Source organism: Sinohyriopsis cumingii, unplaced genomic scaffold (genome assembly GCF_028554795.1).
Source record: "Sinohyriopsis cumingii isolate HCF-2022 unplaced genomic scaffold, ASM2855479v2 utg002703l, whole genome shotgun sequence".
Classification (NCBI taxonomy): domain Eukaryota; kingdom Metazoa; phylum Mollusca; class Bivalvia; order Unionida; family Unionidae; genus Sinohyriopsis; species Sinohyriopsis cumingii.
Genome location: NW_028316275.1, coordinates 24,717 through 46,249, shown reverse-complemented (window position 1 = coordinate 46,249; position 21,533 = coordinate 24,717). Strand labels below are relative to the sequence as shown.

General features: G+C 33.6%; 1 protein-coding gene across 5 annotated transcripts in view; it reads right to left on the bottom strand.

Annotated features, from left to right (window-relative positions):
- Positions 1–3,116: 3,116 nt before the first annotated feature.
- Positions 3,117–21,533, bottom strand: part of LOC149770103 (matrix metalloproteinase-14-like) — a 35,404-nt gene continuing 16,987 nt past the window's right edge. Inside the window, exons 2-10 of one of the 5 annotated variants that reach the window (XR_016418949.1) lie at positions 19,306–19,406; positions 18,484–18,688; positions 15,464–15,622; positions 13,707–13,871; positions 12,455–12,591; positions 9,483–9,621; positions 7,095–7,267; positions 4,603–6,356; positions 3,117–4,572 (exon numbers count right to left, since the gene is read on the bottom strand). Coding sequence is in view for 4 of the 5 variants with exons in the window: in XM_089949387.1 (XP_089805513.1) it covers positions 6,060–6,356; positions 7,095–7,267; positions 9,483–9,621; positions 12,455–12,591; positions 13,707–13,871; positions 15,464–15,622; positions 18,484–18,688; positions 19,306–19,406 (1,376 nt within the window). In the remaining variant the exon portion in view is untranslated. Of the gene's footprint in view, positions 6,357–7,094; positions 7,268–7,977; positions 8,058–9,482; positions 9,622–12,454; positions 12,592–13,706; positions 13,872–15,463; positions 15,623–18,483; positions 18,689–19,305; positions 19,407–21,533 lie in introns of those variants that run through there. The other 4 variants (XM_089949387.1, XM_089949388.1, XM_089949389.1 and 1 more) reach the window with 4 other exon arrangements.

Below are 21,533 nucleotides of genomic sequence, written 5' to 3'. Positions count from 1 at the left end.
AGTTAGAAGAACAGGTTATTGTTCACATGGAGAATCCCGATTTTTGTCTCCCTAGAAGTATACCCATGGTAAAGGTCAAATGCTCAGCATCCTCTCCTCTATTAATTATTTACCTAACGTAATGTGATTGGGAAACATATGCAAAGGACAAAGCAAATTTTTAAGTCAGTTAGGTTTCTCTGACAGTACTTACCCAATCACATTACTTAAAAACCCTCCCAACATTTGAAGCAGTCATTTAGTAAAACAAACATGATATCACAATTCATTCAGTAGAAGTCGTGAAAACAAGATTTTAAAAACTGGTCATGTGAAAGCTATATTAGACCCCTGATTGGACCATTTTCATTTAGGACCAAGAACACATAATAGTATTTTGGTGAAAACCCCAATTTAGGGCCAAGAACACATAATAGTTAGTCTTTTGGTGAAAACCCCAAGTAAACATGACTTTCCATTCTGGAGGAGTAGATTTTCTTGATGCCTGTTGAAGCAGCCATATTAGATATCAGATCAGCACCATTTTGACTCTTGGACAACTAGACATCATAAGAAGTCTGTCAGTGAAAACTCCATTACAATATGACATTCAAGAGCAGTGATGACAAGATTTTCAAGATAGCCACTGTGGTGGCCATACTGGATGTGTGACCAACACCATATTCATCTACAACAAAGTAGAGCATGGAATGAATGTATATCTGAAGTTTCTTGGCACTCCTACAAATAGTTTAGAAGGATAGCAATAAAAATCTTGTGCTAACAGAAGAAGACAGACACTCTGGCAGCCGTATCGGATCCCAGATCAGCACCATTTTAATTTAGGGCGAACAAGGCATCATAAGAGGTATCTTAGTGGTAACTATATTGATATGACCCTCCATTCAGGAGGAGTATCAATCACAAGTTTGGATGTGAAAGCAATACCATTTTCATCCAGCAAAAAATTGGAACAGAATGAATGTGTGTGTAAAGTTTCATGCCAATATCCTTTAAGTAGTTTAGTAGGAATTACTCCTTACGACAACAGACTTGTGCTAACAGACTAACAGATGACTGACAAAGGATGTACAACAGACCATCCCATAAGAATTTCTGGTCGATGACCAGTAGAGCTAAAAATGAATTTTGTTTAACTGGTCTGTTTTTGTACTCTTCTTGAAAACCGACACTGGCCGATTCCAAAAATATATAAACTTAAGTCTGAAAGAACGAGGACCGTTAAAGGTGGCATACATGATCCAAGGCTCTTAAAGATAAAGTGACATACATGATCCAAAGCTCTTAAAGATAAAGTGGCATACATGATCCAAGGCTCTTAAAGATAAAGTGGCATACATGATCCAAGGCTCTTAAAGATAAAGTGGCATACATGATCCAAGGCTCTTAAAGATAAAGTGGCATACATGATCCAAGGCTCTTAAAGATAAAGTGGCATACATGATCCAAGGCTCTTAAAGATAAAGTGGCATACAAGATGCAAGACCTTTAAAAGCAATGTGGTATACAAAACCCAAAGACATAATACACTCTGATAATGCCTGGATGCAACCAAATATTGCTCAGGACTACACTGAGGATTACTAGGACCATGGGGGATTACTAGAACAATGAATATCAGGATGACAATGGGGATTACTAGGACAATGAATAGCAGGATGACAGTGGGGATTACTAGGACCATGGGGTGACACTGGGGATTACTCGAACAATGAACAGCAGGATGACAATGGAGATTACTAGGACAATGAATAGCAGGATGACAGTGGGGATTACTAGGACCATGGGGTGGCACTGGGGATTACTCGAACAATGAACAGCAGGATGACAATGGAGATTACTAGGACAATGAATAGCAGGATGACTGTCAATTACTAGGACAATGAATAGCAGGATGACAGTAGGGATTACTAGGACCATGGGGTGACACTGGGGATTACTAGAACAATGAATAGCTGGATGACAATGGGGATTACTAGGACAATGAATAGCAGGATGACTGTCAATTACTAGGACAATGAATAGCAGGATGACAGTAGGGATTACTGGGACCATGGGGTGACACTGGAGATTACTAGAACAACGAATAGCTGGATGACAATGGGATTACCAGGACAATGAATAGCAGGATGACAGTGGGGATTACTAGGACAATGAATAGCAGGATGACAATGGAGATTACTAGGACAATTAATAGCTGGATGACAATGGGATTACTAGGACAATGAATAGCAGGATGACAGTGGGGATTACTAGGACCATGGGGTGACACTGGGGATTACATGAACAATGAACAGCAGGATGACAATGGAGATTACTAGGACAATGAATAGCAGGATGACTATCAATTAGTAGGACAATAAATAGCAGGATGACAGTAGGGATTACTAGGACCATGGGGTGACACTGGAGATTACTAGAACAATGAATAGCTGGATGACAATGGGGATTACTAGGACAATGAATAGCAGGATGACAATGGGGATTACTAGGACCATGAATAGCAGGATGACAATGGGGATTACTAGGACCATGAATAGCAGGATGAAAATGGGGATTACTAGGTCCATGAATAGCAGGATGACAATAGGGATTACTAAGATTATGAATAGCAGGATGACAATGAGGATTACTAGATCAATGAATGGCAGGTACAAGACTCCTCCACAAAAGTGAAAGGTCAGGCCTAATCTTGAACACTGAGTTTGATCTCAGACTGGAGTGTCAAAAGATACTGCATGTGCTATATATTACACGTAATAATAATAATAATAAATATCAATATAAATAACTTCAGAATCTAGACTCGTGTTGTTCACACCACATATTGCACAAATTCACAGACCTCACATGGCTCTAGATTTGGTTTTAATTTTTCTGTTTTGGAAATCCTTTTTATTATTTGACTATTGCTGTCCATTTCTAAGACTCCTGATATTTGATCTACTGCTATTTTATGCTCAAAAAGTTTGTGATAAAGTCTTGAGATAAAAATCAAAAGACTCATACAGATAGAGATAGCATATATCTGCAATAATGCCATTGTCCATTGTCTTATGGCCTGAACTTAAACATGATTTGAACCTGAAGAAGTAAAATATGAAACACTAAACAAGTACTACTCAAATTTTTAATATCTGATTAGGATTTTTTATACTTGGTTACTACCACAGTATTCAACTCGAGGTGATGCCTATATCAGCAGTAAGCTACATTGACTATTTAGGTGTACATAATTCAGATATTTATAATAGCATATCTATGTTAAAATTTGTTGACATTCATTTTTCAACTTTACAAGATTTTACAAAAGATTATGAAACTTGTGTTCCAAATATTTTATCTACATATAACAAAGCATAATGTCACAAGTATTGTCAACAACTCTGACATACACATCCTGAGGTACTGAATACCTTATATAAGATCATTCCAAATAAGATTTAATGGCTTTTTTACGTTTGATCTTTCACTTTTTCTACAACTCTTTATTATCAGTTACAGTCTGAGTTCAAGTTTTTCATTTACTTATATTTCCTAAGCACCCTTACAAGTTCTCACTGTAAGTGTAACAAATGATTGTGAAAAAAGACACTGCTTTTAAAACATGCTCACTCATCTGTTCCAAGTTGTACAAAATTTGTGTTGGGGTTTTGGTTTAAGTTTGTTTTATTTCATTTTCTAATACTTCCTAAAGTCCCTGAGAGATTACAGTCGTATTTGGCATGAATAATATCAAAGCTAATGTAATTTATTCTGCACCATGTACTCTTGCCCTTATGTCTTGGTGTCAAGGTCACAGACATAAAACTTGCATTGGCAATTTAGTGAAAGATTTTTTTTTATTTGCTTATATTTTCCTAAACCCACTGATGGATTTTGTTCATACAACGGATAAAACCTAGAAGATTTATTCTACATCACACTCACTCTTCTTTCAACCTTGCAGTGACGGTCTCTTTTTTTAGCTGCAGTGCTTTGATCGTGTTTGCTAGACAGAGGTCTGACTTTGTTTTTGGTAGCCAATCAGATAAATCATTGCACAGCTACTTAGGGAGTGTCTTCACTGGTTGTGAGGTGATCTGAATGTGGTGTTTTATTTTCATAATTATGAAAATTAAAATCTGATGGGTGAATCAAAATATCTTGTGTCCATCCAGTGTACTTACCGTAAATAAATCCTTGGTTTTAATCAGATAGAGGTCAACATTTAATGCAGTGGCTGTTCTATTATGTATCTGCAAGTCATGAAATTTCGTTTGTACATCAGGCTGATATTGTACAAGATATTAGAAATGTATTACTCCCCACCATGTCCGTGCAAAGGGGCATATAGTTTTACCTTATCTGTCTATCACACCTAGGTTAAGTTTTACCTTATCTGTCTATCACACCTAGGTTAAGTTTTACTTTATCTATCACACCTAGGTTAAGTTTTACCTTATCTGTCTATCAAACCTAGGTTAAGTTTTACCTTATCCGTCTGTCACACCTAGGTTAAGTTTTACCTTATCTATCACACCTAGGTTAAGTTTTACCTTATCTGTCTATCACAACTAGGTTAAGTTTTACCTTATCTATCACACCTAGGTTAAGTTTTACCTTATCTGTCTGTCACACCTAGGTTAAGTTTTACCTTCAGGTAATTTCAGGCACTATGGTGCATAATCCTTGTTACATTAACACATTTATGGGTTTAATTTGATAACTGAATTTAAAAAAAAGAAAACCTATATATAAATAAAATGTTGCAAAAAATCCCTGCTCAGTGACATTTTTGTTCTTTCTCTAGTAAGACTTATTTTTGTTTAATACTTCTATTAAATTTTACTCCCTGCACATATTTGTCATTTGGAAATTTCATCACAATTTTCACCCATGCTTCTCATTTCTCCAGTTCAAAGCATTTTCAAAATGAACTAAAAAGTATCACACTTTTCCAAGTCACCAAGCTAACTACTATGGACTGTCATTGCATTGCTTTACCCTTTATAAACATAACAAAAATTAGGACAAATGACCTAGCCAAGAAAACTGAAAATAAGGTTGACCTTGATGTAAATCAGTCTTTGCAAACATGTCACTAAATCTAGTCTGGAAATGAGAGTGCTTGTGGCTAGAAACACTGGCCCAGATCACCACTTGGATGTTTTGGTGACTTTGGTTCTACTGATTTCTAGTTTGAAATCCATTTCCTTTGATCATAACCTGCTTTACCAACCCAACTGACAAAACAAATTATACCTGATCCAATGTTCTGGTCACAGCAGCAAAATGCAAACAGGTATGAGTAACTTGCACTATTCGGAATTCTCCATGAAGTTTGAATATGATGTTACAGAAACATAATTCTGGATCATTCCTAGAAACCCACCTGATGCTATCCTTAAATCACATATGGTCTCATCAAGAAATTCTTTGTTGGTGAAAATAAAATTTGTAAGTTAGTGTCAATGCAGCAAGTAATTTGCACTGTGTACATTTTTGGAAAATTATTTAGTATATTTCAGGCAGATCATTATGGTCTTTCAATATTTATTTTTATTGTTATGAATTTAATCTTTTTCCAGCCAGCTACATGTATCTCTACAATGTTTTCCAAAAATCCGCTGTTTTCATAACGTGTGTGTTTTTGTTGACTTCACCACTATCATAGTAAATTCTCTCTCCCAGACACAAACACACACAGACACCATATCTCTACATACGGAATGACACCATATAAAAATCCACACAGTATTATTTCATGTAAGAAATAGATTGATACACAAGACCTGGTATCAAAACATCCATATGCTGAACTTTGGCTTTCTGATTATAATTTGAAGCATAAATATCACGCTGTGTCCCACATTCATGTATTCTGCATTCTCCGAATGAATTTTTATTGTCTTTCCAAATTCCAATGCAGAATGAATTTCCAACCCAGATTAATATACCTGGGAAATATGATGAAAATTTCATGACACTATACAATGAATACAATGAAAATTTCATGACACTATACAATGAATACATTGAAAATTTCATGACACTATACAATGAATACAATGAAAATTTCATGACATTATACAATGAATAAATACTGTGACGAGTACAAACAATGCTGACAAAAACTGATCACAGCTTGCACAATTAAACGCATCATGTGTAGAAACTGTGTCTGTGTCAGATATATCGTGTACATTAATCCACTGGGTATCGGTGTTTCTTCCTTCACCTGTCATTGATCCAAATGAAACATCCACATCCTTGTTACCATGGCTTCGCTCCTTGTCATACTCGAAAATTTGACTCTTATCTGGACAACCAAGCCACCATGGTCCTATTTCTCGTGGATATCCACTGGTGTCAACCTAAAATGAATATATGCATAGTGTGTGACAAAACCATCTGACCTCAAAGCTAAATTTAAATTTTTAAATTCTTCATCATAATGAAAAAAACTGGACACTGCCACCCCATCCATTCCCCCCCACCTCCTGCAGACCAAGTACTTTGGGGTATTTTTTAAATCATTGGATGAAGAAATCTAAATCAAACCAAAAATGTTACTCACTCATGGAATTTGATCCTGTTTTCAAAATATAAAAAGTTTTTCTTATTGAATCTTCAAGGTCAACTTTCTTGTCTTTCATAAATCTACCATCAAATATGACGACTTGTGCATCGTGACTTTCCAGATTTATTTTTCCAACAAAGGAAGCCAAAACACAACAACATACAGGAAAACAGACCACTGATTTGAGACTAACCATTTCATTGTGGAGCTGGGGAGGCCTGGCATTTTTTATTAAAATCCATTTAACTTGAAACAAATGATCTGGCTCTGAATTGCATATTTATTATATTAGTTGAAAACAATTATCTTGAGGTAAAAGAACAAAACAATATCCTTGTTCTTGAGAAAATCTTAGGCAGCCCCTGAAAATTAAATGGTTGGTTCCCTATATAGCAAGTCATGTTAAAAGTGATGCAACTCTGATATTTTCTAAGATCTACAACTGTATGGTTTACTAGTTGGCACTCACTTAACAAAAGTGAAACCTCCCTTGCACATTAATTTTTTTTTTAAACCAAAGACTTGTACTTACATTAAATATTTGGTCATTGTATCTATAATATTTATCTCCTGAAAAAAAATAAGTTCTGCCATTTTTCCACTGGAATGCTGCATCAATGGGAGTTGGGAGACCCCTCCAAATGGACATACCCCGTGGGTAGCCGAAATCTATCCGGTTTCTATAGTAACGCCAATATTTATCACCTGAAAATGAATGTACATAATCTTAAAATTAGCAATTGGCATAAACTCTAACCTGAGCATTTTGATACATGTTGTTATCACATATGCAGATTCAAGGTTTTTGGGGGATGGTTTTAGGGCTCCTTCTGGAACAGAGGGAAACCCAAGTACAAAGTCTTGAGTTATTATCTGGAAATGAAATGCAAGGGCCAAAACTAGTTTCCCTGACAATGACCTTCATTTTGAGCTATTTACCACTAAATCATTGGTGCTTTTCTGGGTCTACAGGAAAAGATTGTACTAAATTTTACAAAATTCTGTAATCTGGAAGTCATTATCCTCCAGAAATTAAATGCAAATGCCAGAGCGATCTTTAATGAGAGTAGCCTTGACCTTGAAGCTACTTACACCTAAATCATTAGGGCTTTCCTGGTACAAGGGAAACAAATGTAATAAATTCTTTTTGCTCAATTCTGTAGTCACAGCAGGAATTATGAAGTGTAATTAAATTGCCAATTATATATATTTAGCATCAGCAGCCTTGACCCTGGAGCTACTGACTCCCATATCAATAGGATTTTACCTGGGTTTAAGGGAAACATATGTACTGAATTCATTACATTTTGTTCACTGGTTAACATCTGCATATACAATGCATATGCTTCATCAGGCATTAGAAAAAGTGACCTTAACCTTGGAACTACTAAACAAGAAATCAATAAGGTTCTTACTTAAGCTGACCTTACAACTGGACAGAATTTTTCTTGTGGTAAGGAAAGCACATGTAAGTACTTAAAACTGTCACTCTGGACTAAAAAAAAAGAAAATAATCAAGGAATAAAATGGAATCTTAGATCATGCTGCAGGTATTATTATGCCACCACTTGGAAAAGATGACACTTTGGGGACAAGTAGAATTTATTGTTAAAATCAGGTGAACATTGGATGACACTGAGGATGAGTGGCATTTAAAATGTTGGAATGTTCCGGTGGCTGAAGTGGATGGTCACAGGTTCAAACTCTGGCCAAGTCATACCAAAGACTTATAAAAATGGTACTAGCAGCTGCCACGCGTGGCGCTCAGCATTCGGAGGTTAGTGTTAGGACTGGTCAGTCTGGTGTCAGGATAATATCATTGGGTCAGAAATGATGCTACATGTCTGTGGCACCATGCCCAGTGCTAGATATTACTATAAAATGCCACACTGCAGACACTTAAGTGAGATGACAGAAAAATTGTTAAAGCTTCATTAAAAATCCAAATTACACACACATGCATGTTGGAGATTGACCATCACACATACATACTGACCAATACCCACACCTACTGACTAACAGTCTTACTGACCAGCATTCACACCTACTGACAACCACTCACACATACCTACAATACTGACCAACAAACATCCTTACTGACCAATTCACATCCTTACTGACCAACAAATATCCTTATTGACCAATACACATCCTTAATGGCCAAAGAAGGCTGTTATAGCCAAGACCAAAAGTCTTAAAAAATTAGGACAGTGTCATTGAATTCAAAGAAGACAACATAAAGCCAGAAACGTATTAAAAAAGTCAATACTAAAAGCCACACTAAATTTTAAAAATTGACAGGAACTTTAGCTGACACTACAACAACCTGGAATATTAAAATTATGGCTGAGATTAAATATGATAAAATTATGTAATGGGCATGACCTTAGTAGAGACTAAAAAATAATTTAGTATTATAATAAAATGACCAAAAGTAATATTAAAATTACAAAACTCACATGGATTTGAAAAACTTTCAATATTTCTTTAGTTTTTTCTTCTTTACAGAATGTATGAATACTTCTCTTATATTACCTGTGTTTTCTTCAACAGCTTTCCATTTTAAAAGTCTTTCTAATCAGTGAAAAACTAAGTGGGATCATCTCTTGATTGAAACTGGTCAAAAATAAAATTTTCAAAATTTAAAACTGGGGAGGCCAGTAATGTTAGCGATCACACTCAATCCAGGATTTGACCACCTACCCTTGATAAAGTATGTTTTTCCATTACCTACCCTTGATAAAGTATGTTTTTCCATTGCCTACCCTTGATAAAGTATGTTTTTCCATTACCTACCCTTGATAAAGTATGTTTTTCCATTACCTACCCTTGATAAAGTATGTTTTTCCATTACCTACCCTTGATAAAGTATGTTTTTCCATTACCTACCCTTGATAAAGTATGTTTTACAATTACCTACCCTTGATAAAGTATGTTTTTCCATTGCCACTCCAGACAAAAGCAGCATCAATATTGTTAGGAATCCCATTGAACCCTTCACTGATATTCTTCGGTCCATAAATTAGCCGCATATTATGAAATTTCCAATAAACAGACCCCTTAAACACAAAGATGTAAATTAGTCAATTATTATTAAATTTCCAATAAACAGACCCCTTAAACACAAAGATGTAAATTAGTCAATTATTATGAAAATTCCAATAAACAGACCCCTTAAACACAAAGATGTAAATTAGTCAATTATTATTAAATTTCCAATAAACAGACCCCTTAAACACAAAGATGTAAATTAGTCAATTATTATGAAAATTCCAATAAACAGACCCCTTAAACACAAAGATGTTAATTAGTCAATTATTATTAAATTTCCAATAAAAAGAACCCTTAAACACAAAGATGTAAATTAGTCAATTATTATGAAAATTCCAATAAACAAAACCCTTAAACACAAAGATGTAAATTAGTCAATTATTATTAAATTTCCAATAAACAGACCCCTTAAACACAAAGATGTAAATTAGTCAATTATTATGAAAATTCCAAAAAAAAGAACCCTTAAACACAAAGATGTAAATTAGTCAATTATTATGAAAATTCCAATAAAAAGAACCCTTAAACACAAAGATGTAAATTAGTCAATTATTATTAAATTTCCAATAAACAAAACCCTTAAACACAAAGATGTAAATTAGTCAATTATTATGAAAATTCCAATAAAAAGAACCCTTAAACACAAAGAGTAAATTAGTCAATTATTATGAAATTTCCAATAAACAGACCCCTTAAACACAAAGATGTAAATTAGTCAATTATTATGAAAATTCCAATAAACAGACCCCTTAAACACAGAGATGTAAATTAGTCAATTATTATTAAATTTCCAATAAAAAGAACCCTTAAACACAAAGATGTAAATTAGTCAATTATTATGAAATTTCCAATAAACAGACCCCTTAAACACAAAGATGTAAATTAGTCAATTATTATTAAATTTCCAATAAACAGACCCCTTAAACACAAAGATGTAAATTAGTCAATTATTATTAAATTTCCAATAAAAAGAACCCTTAAACACAAAGATGTAAATTAGTCAATTATTATGAAATTTCCAATAAACAGACCCCTTAAACACAAAGATGTAAATTAGTCAATTATTATTAAATTTCCAATAAACAGACCCCTTAAACACAAAGATGTAAATTAGTCAATTATTATTAAATTTCCAATAAACAAAACCCTTAAACACAAAGATGTAAATTAGTCAATTATTATTAAATTTCCAATAAACAGACCCCTTAAACACAAAGATGTAAATTAGTCAATTATTATTAAATTTCCAATAAACAGACCCCTTAAACACAAAGATGTAAATTAGTCAATTATTATTAAATTTCCAATAAACCGACCCCTTAAACACAAAGATGTAAATTAGTCAATTATTATTAAATTTCCAATAAACAGACCCCTTAAACATAAGATTTATTTTAGTCACTTATATTTCCAATAAACAGAACCCTAAAACATGTATATCAAAATGTAAATCTGTAACAACATATTATGAAACATTTCCAAAACAAATATTGAAGTACTTCTTTAATGAAGAATTTTTCTAATTAAACTAGAGGTTTAATAAAAATAATTCTTTGGGGCAGACAATAAACAAATTGCATCAACAAAAGTTTAAATTTTTCAATTTAAAGCTAAAATTTGCTAAGTTCTAAGAAGACCAGCATTCTCTGAAAAAGGTGTTTGGCATCCAAAAATGTATAATTCTATTTGAACGTGCCTAATTCTGAAATTCATCTTCAAAAGAAAAAAACAAACAAAATGTCCTTACAAGAAAAATAAAACTCTCAAAAAATGGAGATAAATCCATTTATCTTTACAACAACAAAAAAACATTGTCAAAGAATAGAAATAAAATCCATCTATGGTCAAAGAACAGAAATAAATCCATTTATCCTTACAAAAAGAAAACAACATTATCAAAGAATGGAAATAAATCCTTTTATCCTTACAAAAACCAAACAATGTCAAAGAACGTAAATAAATATAGTAACAAAAAGAAAAATAAAGATTGTCAAAGAACAGAAATAAATCAATTTAAGCTTACAAAAAGAAAATAGAAAAAACTACATTTTCAAAGAATGGAAACAAATCAATTTAAACTTACAAAAAGAAAATAGAATAAACAACATTGTCAAAGAATGGAAATAAGTTATCCTTACAAAAGAAAATAGAAAAAAGACACTGTCAAAGAATCGAAATAAATCAATTTATCCTTACCACAAGAAAAAACACTGTCAAAGAATGGAAATAAATCAAAATATCCTTACAAAAAGAAAATAGAAGAGAAAAAAACACTGTCAAAGAATGGGAATAAATCAATGTATCCTTACCAAAAGAAAAAACACTGTCAAAGAATGGAAATAAATCCTTGTATCCTTACCAAAAGAACACCAAAGCATTTCTTTAATAGATGATATTTTGTAATTAAACAATGATTCAAAGTTTTAAAAAAATTAGCTGGTTTTAAGAAGACCAAACTTCTTTACCTGAAGATATTTTTCACTAAAAAATGACTAATTTTGTTTAAAATATGTCCGACTCTACTTTAAAATGACTAATTCTACTTTAAAATGCATTTCTGCTTTAAAACTAATATTTTTTCTTGAAAAGGCCTTGAATATCTAATTATACTTAACATAATTCCACTTTAAAAAAAGCCCAATTCTGTTTAAAAATGCCTGATTCTATATATGTTTTGAAAAGCCAAATTTAACTCTAAAAAGACTATTTTAACTTGAAAATGCCCACCTCCTTTAATTAAAAGTGAATGTTATGTGAACTCTCAATTCTGTTGGCGCTTTGAGAGAAAAAAAGTGTAACATGCACTGTTGCAAAAATCTTGCATAATGGTCACATGCACACCTTGAAGATAAAGGTCCATCCATTTGGCCATGTTAAAGCAGCATCAATGGGTCCTACTACCTTCTCCCAGTCCCATGCAATTTCCCGGGGATACCCTGGATCAATTCCATTTTCATTTAGCCGATAATAATACTGACCTGAAAACAGGTGAATTACATCTACAATTACTGTAAGTACTTGCTTATAGGTCACGTCAAACTGCCATAGCATAATGCGCCTGTACATCAGTGTCTATTTATTTGTCCTACTGATTACTACTAACAAACTGCACAGACCCAGATCTGCTGGCACATTATGAGATAACATATCTGGATTTGTGCAGTTTGCAGTTGGACTCAACTTATAAGTGAGTTTGTATGGTAGATAAGACATGCTAAAAGACTGCTTTGCATGAATATATGACAACTAGCATGAAATTTCCATTACTGTACAAACCGACTTCTGCCAACAATTTATTTATTTATTATATTCAGTCATCAAACTATGAAATTTAATTCACAACCATCAATTTTCTGATACAAAAATAAGATTTTCAAAACAAGAGCTACCATGAGATATTGCACATAAATGTTGCCTATTTCACTGTTCAACACCAATGAAGTAGACGACAAAAAATATGGAAAACAACCTTGCAGAAGCAATGCTTATTTTCTTAGCATCTCATTAATATAAATATTACAAAATCTCTCCACCCATTTATCTATCTATACATCTACCTACATAACTATGTATCTTCCTATTTATCTACCTATGTACATGTATCTACTTACCTACCTATCTACTATGTACCATACTATTTATCTACCTATGTATCTACTTTTCTACCTCTCTACCTAATTATGTACCATACTATTTATCTTCCTATATGCCAACATACCTATCTACTTATTTATGTACCATACTATTTATCTGCCTATGTACCAACCTATCTACATATCTGTGTATCATATCATTTATCTACTTATGTATCTACTTACCTATCTACCCATGTACCATACTATTTATCTACCTATGTACCTACTAAACTATCTGCCTATTTATGCATCATACTATTTATCTACTTATTACCTACTTAGCTACCTATCTACCTATTTACGTACCATACTATTTACCTATGTACGTACTTAACTATCAATCTATTTATGAACCATAATATATATCTATTTATGTACCTGCTTAACTACTTATATATTTACATACTATACTATTTATCTACTTACGTAACTACTTACCTACCTATCTATATATGTACCTGCAAAAATGTAAGTTAGGCCATTATCAGTCCGGGTGATTGCATCAATTTTAGAATCTCTACATATTGTGGGTATGTGGACAATTGGTTTCCGGGTTGTGGCAGGGTCAACTTTGTCTCTGTCAAAATCCGGAATGTTTGGAATGTCTGCATCTGTCTTCTTACCTTAATAATAATAATAATAATAATAATAATAATAATAATAATAACAATAATAATAATAATAATAATAATAATAATAATAATAACAATAATAATAATAATAACAATAATAATAATAATAATAATAATGACACCATCAACACTCATGATGATAAAAACTTGACTATCATCATTAGCAGTATGGGTAACTAACAGGTCATAGGTGCTCATCTTTATAAAACACTAGTCTGACATCTCACTTCCCTCTGCACAGGTTCAAGTCTCAGGCTCTGACAACATGGTTATGCAAGAAAGCTTGCCAAAAGTTTCCCGTGGGTCACTGGTTCTCTTTGGGGTTTTTTCAAAGATTCTTCCTCCACCAAAAATACTGGCCACAATGTATAGGCTATCATGTGCTGAAAAATGGTGTCAAACCCTTACAAAACCATCCATCCAATGTCATCCTTATTAGGAAAAGGGGAGGCAAGGGAAGAATACATAATTTTTCATAATACATTTTAAATATGGCTTATTGCACCATGCCCCTAACAAACATACATACAACTCTGGGTCTGCATCATCTTACAGAGGTATTCAAGTCCTCAGCTTACAGAGGTATTCAAGTCCTCAGCTTACAGAGGTATTCAAGTCCTCAGCTTACAAAAGTATTTATGTAATTCATCTTACAGTGGTATTCAAGTCCTTACCTTACAAAGGAATTCAAGTCCTCATCTTACAAAGGTATTAAAGACATCTTACAAAGGAATTCAAGTCCTCATCTAAGAAAGGTATTCAAGTTTTCATCTTACAATGGTAACAAAGTCTGCATATAACAAAAGTATTCAAGTCCTCATCTTACAAAAGTATTTAGGTCCTCATCTAACAAAGGTATTCAAATCCTCATCTTAAAAAGGTAACAAAGTCTTCATCTTACAAAGATATTCAAGCCCTCATGTTACAAAGGTATTCAAGTCCTCATCTTACAAAAGTATTCAAGTCCTCAACTTACAAAGGTATTCAAGTCCTCATCTTACATAGGTATATTCAAGTCCTCATCTTACAAAAGTATTCAAGTCCTCATCTTACAAAGGTCTTCAGGTCCTCATCTTACAAAGGTATTCAAGTCCTCATCTTACAAAAGTATTCAAGTCCTCATCTTACAAAGGTATTCAAGTCCTCATCTTAATAAGGTGTTCAAGTTTTCATCTTAGAAAGGTAACAAAGTCTTCATCTTGCAATGGTATTCAAGTCCTCATCTTGCAAAGGTATTCAAGTCCTCACCTTACAAAGGTATTCAAGTCCTCATCTTACAAGGGTAACAAAGTCTTCGTCTTACAAAGTTATTCAAGTCCTTATCTTACAAAAAAACATTCAACTGTCATTTCACAAAGGCATACAAGTCCGTGTCCATGAAACATCTGGATAGGACTATAAAAATATCTTAACATTTGGAATTTTCTAAATAAATAACTGTTTCAATTCATTCATTCTTTCATTCATTCATCTCTCTTAAGTTCATTCATTCTTAATAAAATTTGTGTATCTTTTGAAAAACAAAGCATACTATTTCCAAACTGTATCAAGTAGTAAAGATTGCAAGTAGCAATGAAACCTACCATATAATTCTTGAATTGCATATATATCATCATCACCTAACTGTATTCCCTTCTCATAGCCCCTATAAAACGGGGCCATAAGGGCATCACGGGAATCGGAATGAGCAAGTCCAAGGGAATGTCCAAATTCATGAGCTGCCACTTGGAAAAGGTTTACACCTGAGAAGAGAATGAAAGAAGAAAACAATTATTTATGTGGTAATCTGCTGTTTTCAAAATGATTAACTTTGTCAAACAAATAAAAAGATGGATTTACCAGCAATGACACTGTTTGTGGCTATGTGACCAGAAAAATAATGACACTGTTTGTGGCTATGTGACCAGAAAAATAATAGTTTGTCTGGAATACATGTTGCCAGATTATACCTACCATACTCCCAGACATGCTGGAGTTTGATACTCAAAAGTGTGTTCTGATGTTCTGAGGCGGGTCAGTACACATGACCAAAAAATGTGACATCATTGAACTGAGAACAAGCTGTCTTTTCATATAATCATTTAGAAAATGATTGGTAATTCAAAGCTGAATACAGTGTCTGGGTAATTCAAAGCTGAATACAGTGTCTGGGTGATTCAAAGCTGAATACAGTGTCTGGGTAATTCAAAGCTGAATACAGTGTCTGGGTAATTCAAAGCATTTAATACATTTAAAAAGGACACTATTGTTGTTAGACCTGCTACTGTCAAATATCATCACCAAACACATGTGTGCAAATACTCACATAATCACAATCACTGACATTAAAATGAAAACATACACCAAATTTCTGTCTTTAAAATCCAGTGTGTGTTTGTGTGTGTGTGTCTATATAAATAAAGTCATCTTTGTACTGACTAGAGACTGGATGGTACTGTTGTTTAATCTTCCATGCTGGATTCTCTGAGTGAATCCTGATCAGAACTGATTTAATGATGACAACTGTAACATTACCTACATCTAATGTATTTGGACCATGAGATATGCTTGTCTCTGAATATACATCACATATGGGACTGAACATTCCATTGGGGGAAGAGGGGACATATTTTCAAGTTTAATGGGTTTTTTTACAGGCAATAAATACAACGGTAATAAACACCTCTGTTAATGCTATATCAATAAGAATCAATTATACAAACACAAGTGTGTGCTTTTTATTGTCTTTCAATCAATCTATTTCATGGCTAAAGTCATCCTGAAAAGCATGGGTCAATAAATTGGGTAAATTAAAAGTTGTTGTTGTTGTAACGAGTTCAATACCATTTTTCAATATGTGATGCATGGTGGCCAGTATAACTGGGGGAGCAAGAACCTGGGAAAAAAACTGGTAATAATATCCACTCTGCCACCCAGGGCACCACAATTAATAGCTAGTATTTTGATAAGGCTACGATAATAAAGAGAACCAATCTAAATGTTCAATTCAGCTTGTTGAATGTGTTATATATAGTTGGTGCTCCTAATTTGGTGGATCCATACACACCAGAATTACTTGTGTTGACATGTTATTTGTAGTATCTACAAAAAAGTCAAATTTCCTCCACTCCACTTCCCTGCTGATTAGGTTCAGAAAGTATATCTCCATCAACCAGTAGTTCTGACATTTATATATACTGATAGCTTACTGTGAATCACCTTCAAAAATGACTTGCACTTGAACACCATTCTGACCACTGAAATAATCATGCACTGCATTTTATATATGTAGTAATATCCCACTAAAAAGAAACTTTGTGCTATTCACAAGTTTGCCATCGGTCTCTAATACAATAATTTAAACAGTCTCATTCAAGGAAATGATGTGCAAATAACATTTATTCAGTATGAATCCAGCATCTCACTGATTTACCTATGACTTAAATGAACTGGGTTATTCCACTTGGTAAACTTTACCTATGCAAATTAGCACCATGGGCTTCCCCACAGCAGTCTTGAAGGATTTAACTCCTCACCTTAACTATTGTCAGCCAAATAAGTAATACATGAATTGATGGACATATATACTCAGCTTTCTAGTCTTTTGATTGCCTCTGATAATTAGCTTTAAAAACTGTTCTATGATAATTAGCTGTATTAACTGCTCTATGATAATTAGCTGTATAAACTGCTCTATGATAATTAGCTGTATAAACTGCTCTATGATAATTAGCTGTATAAACTGCTCTGTGATATTTAGCTGTATAAACTGCTTTATGATAATTAGCTGTATAAACTGCTTTATGATAATTAGCTGTATAAACTGCTCTATGATAATTAGCTGTAGAAACTGCTCTATGATAATTAGCTGTATAAACTTCTCTATGATAATTAGCTGTATAAACTGCTCTATGATAATTAGCTTTAAAAACTGTTCTATGATAATTAGCTGTATAAACTGCTCTATGATAATTAGCTGTATAAACTGCTCTACGATAATTATCTGTATAAACTGCTCTATGATAATTAGTGTATAAACTGCTCTATGATAATTAGCTGTATAAACTGCTCAAAGGACAGCTCTACATGAGCTCTAAGCAGGATTGTTTGCCATTTATACATGCTGCATGTTAAGGGCATATACTGAATTGCTTTTTGTTTTTTAGTTTGTTTTTGTTTTCTCTTAAAGAATAACGACAATCTTAATATTTTTAATGACCTTGTTGGGGTTAGATAGCAAATAAATTAATGCTTTTTGTGAGAAAGTCCTTAATAGCTACACACACACACACACACAATTATATATATATATATATATATATATATATATATATATATATATATATATATATATATATATATATATATATGGGCATCAACAGTTAATATATATTTAAAAAACAAGGAATGTATTCATAAGGAAATAAAGATGTTAAAAAGCAAAATACGCAACCTGGATTATTAGCCTGTTTTCTTTCCCATCATAATCATTATTAATTTTAATACCAAATATGTCAATCAATGGAAACAAGCAAGTCTTACTGCATATTGCATAAAATGTTATGTGGAAACTTTTCTGAATATCTGTGTTTCATTTTATTAGTATTCTTCTAAAATGTTTTACCTTGCGTTGAATTTACTGTCCATCTCTCATCATCATCAAAATGAGCATCACCGCCATACTGTGGAAAGTATGCATGAGCCAGAGTCTGACCTTGGCCATCAAATGGGTTATTGTCTCCATGGGGACCAGACATGAATCTCACATCTATATCAACGTTGCCAGAATCATGTCGTCTGAAATTTATTGGAGCTACTTTACTCCAAATCTGCAACAAAAGGAGACAAAGAATAAGCTTATATTTACCAGAAGAATAGTGACATAATGGTGTAGTGATGGAAACAAGAAATAAAGCTATCAAAAGACAGCAAAGCTTGCCTGCAATATTTATTCATACACTAGAGTTCTTTAATTGTCAGTACTCAAGGTGGTCAATATGAGTAAAGATGAAGACAAACCCCACATGTATGCATGCTGGGGCACTTCTGGTATCGTGGTGTAGTACTCCACAGCATCTGGGCACAGTGAAGCACTTTGGTATTGTGGTGTAGTACTCCACAGCATCTGGGTACAGTGAAGCACTTTGGTATTGTGGTGTAGTATTCCACAGCATCTGGGCACACTAGAGCACTTCTGGTAAACGTAGTAGTAGTAGTAGTACTATTACTACTACTAATAATAATAATGTGATTACTACTACTATGATTACTAATAATTAATAATAATAATAATAATAATAATAATAATAATAATACTGTACTACTATGATTATTACTATTACTACAACTAATACCACTACTACTACAACTAATATTATGAATAATAATAATAATAATAATAATAATAATAATATTTGAAAATACAATAATTTCTATTTTAATTTACGTCAAAGGCTTTCTGTATCTCCTCCTGAACCTTATCCCGAAGAAGCTGCCGTGTGTAGCGTGATATTCTGTAAGTCAAGTCTCTTTTCTCCCACTTACTTCCTAAAAATAAAAATAAAATTCTATTTATTATCTATCCATCCTTTGGTCAGTCGGTCAATTTGTTGGTCTATCTCTTGATATGTATGTTGATTTGTCTTGTCCATGTGTATGTCATTACACTGGTGCTGGGCTGCAGAGAACTATCGCGGGCCCTGAAGTAAGAAACATCCGGGTCTCTCCTAGTTCTTGTTCACACACACACAAAAAAATATCTTTTATAAAATTAAAAATTGTTGTTCGGCCCTTACGGGCCCAGGCCCCAGGGATATATCGCCGGTGACACCCCCACCCCCCACCCCTCTTGTCGGCCGTGCATCGGTGTTTGGGTGGTAAGTACCGATAGGCAAGTAGGAGTATCTATGTATTCGTGTATGTACGTCTGGGTCATTCGGTTTTTTGCCTCTCGATTCGTCTGCACTAGGTCAGCGAACCAAGTTATAATTATTTATCAAATCGAATTTGTGACTAATGGGCACCGTCATATCCATCATTTATGATACCGTTCACGTGCTGAACAAACACCAACCCAATGGTCAAGATGACATCATTTATGTTTTCATTTGTAACTTTAATTAATAGCTGTCCTCAGGTCAATAAACCTTCACAGTAGTTAATGTCAGGTATATGAGGATTTTTTTAGCTGATCTAAACATAAACTGTAAATGTCTAAACAACCCAGATTTAACGCTTCAAACAAGATACGCATGCGTCATAATCTTTACACTTCAAGCACAGCGTAGAATCGAACCGATTTCGCCGCCAACACTGATACGGCTATTTGCAGACTTAGTGCACAATTAAGTTTCCTGTAACTAGTAATTATGGTGATTGCTGTGTGCAGACAAATTGGTTCCATAAATGATTCTCATGACGTGAGAAATATTCGCTGAGATGAATGCAGAACAAAGCCATAATTAAATTTTAAACTCTGTCGATTGTTGTTTCTGAAAGATAGCCCATATTGAACTTCATGATTTGATGTAATTAGCCATTTAACATCAAGGGTAGATTTTCAATGTATTATTTTATCAGCTTATTATACTGACGTCTTTAGCACTGAACAGCAGCAATTTGCTGAGGTATAAAGGCAACTCACAAACCGTATGAAGTAGCTTTCATTTTCTCATGTGTCCTTGGTTTACTTTCAGAAATAACAATCGACATAGTTTAAAACTGAATTGTGACTTTGCTCAACTTTTAGGAGAAAATGAATTTTAGTATAAGGAGAACAATGAACAAAAAGCAATATTTTTACGAAACTCATCCAACCAAATCCCAAATTAATGATACTAGCAAATTTAAATTTTAATGGTAAAAAATGAGAAAAAAATTTAGACGGATACTCGACATACTTTCTAAACTTTTCTTGTAGAGTCGGCTTTAAAATAAACTATTATTTTTTTATTCTTCTTTCTTTTTCTTTTTTTCTAAAGATAAGATTCCCAAAACTACGTTATGAACCTGAAAAGAACACAATGAAGTTGTGTGTAAGAGAAAGGATAACTGAAGGCCATGTGACATTTTTGACTACGAATCAAATGCGCTGAATACCAAAAAGTTCAAAGAAACGTAGTTCCCTCTTGTATAATATCATCGCACTTTATTATTTGGCTATTGTTGTCCGTTTCCAAAGATTGAGTAATGTACATAAATCATGTGATTAGAAAATAATGCTATCACTGTTAGGTGGCGAGAGTTTTCAAGCACTTACCAAGATTAGACAAACGTCCCCTAATGGGACTGATGCTCGACTGCTGAGAAGAATTTCAAGATATGACCACTTCGTCCTTTTAACTGCGGAGTGTTGCAACCATTCTGGATATTCTTCAGGATGACAAGATTTTCAAATTCAGTTAAGTGGCGGACATGCTGGAGTTCGACTTGATGATATTTTCATTTAGGACTACCAGTGTATATACGAACTATTTTGGTGGAAGCCCCATGGCGATATAACTTTCCATTTTGAAATAACAACGATTACACAAATATTCAAGAAGGATGTCATGACGGCCATATTCGATATCAGACTGGCACCATTTCTATTTAGTATCACCTATACATCTTATGAAGTCTTCCGTGAAAGCAAAATGTCGAAATGACCAGCCATCTAGAAGAAGGGATTGGCAG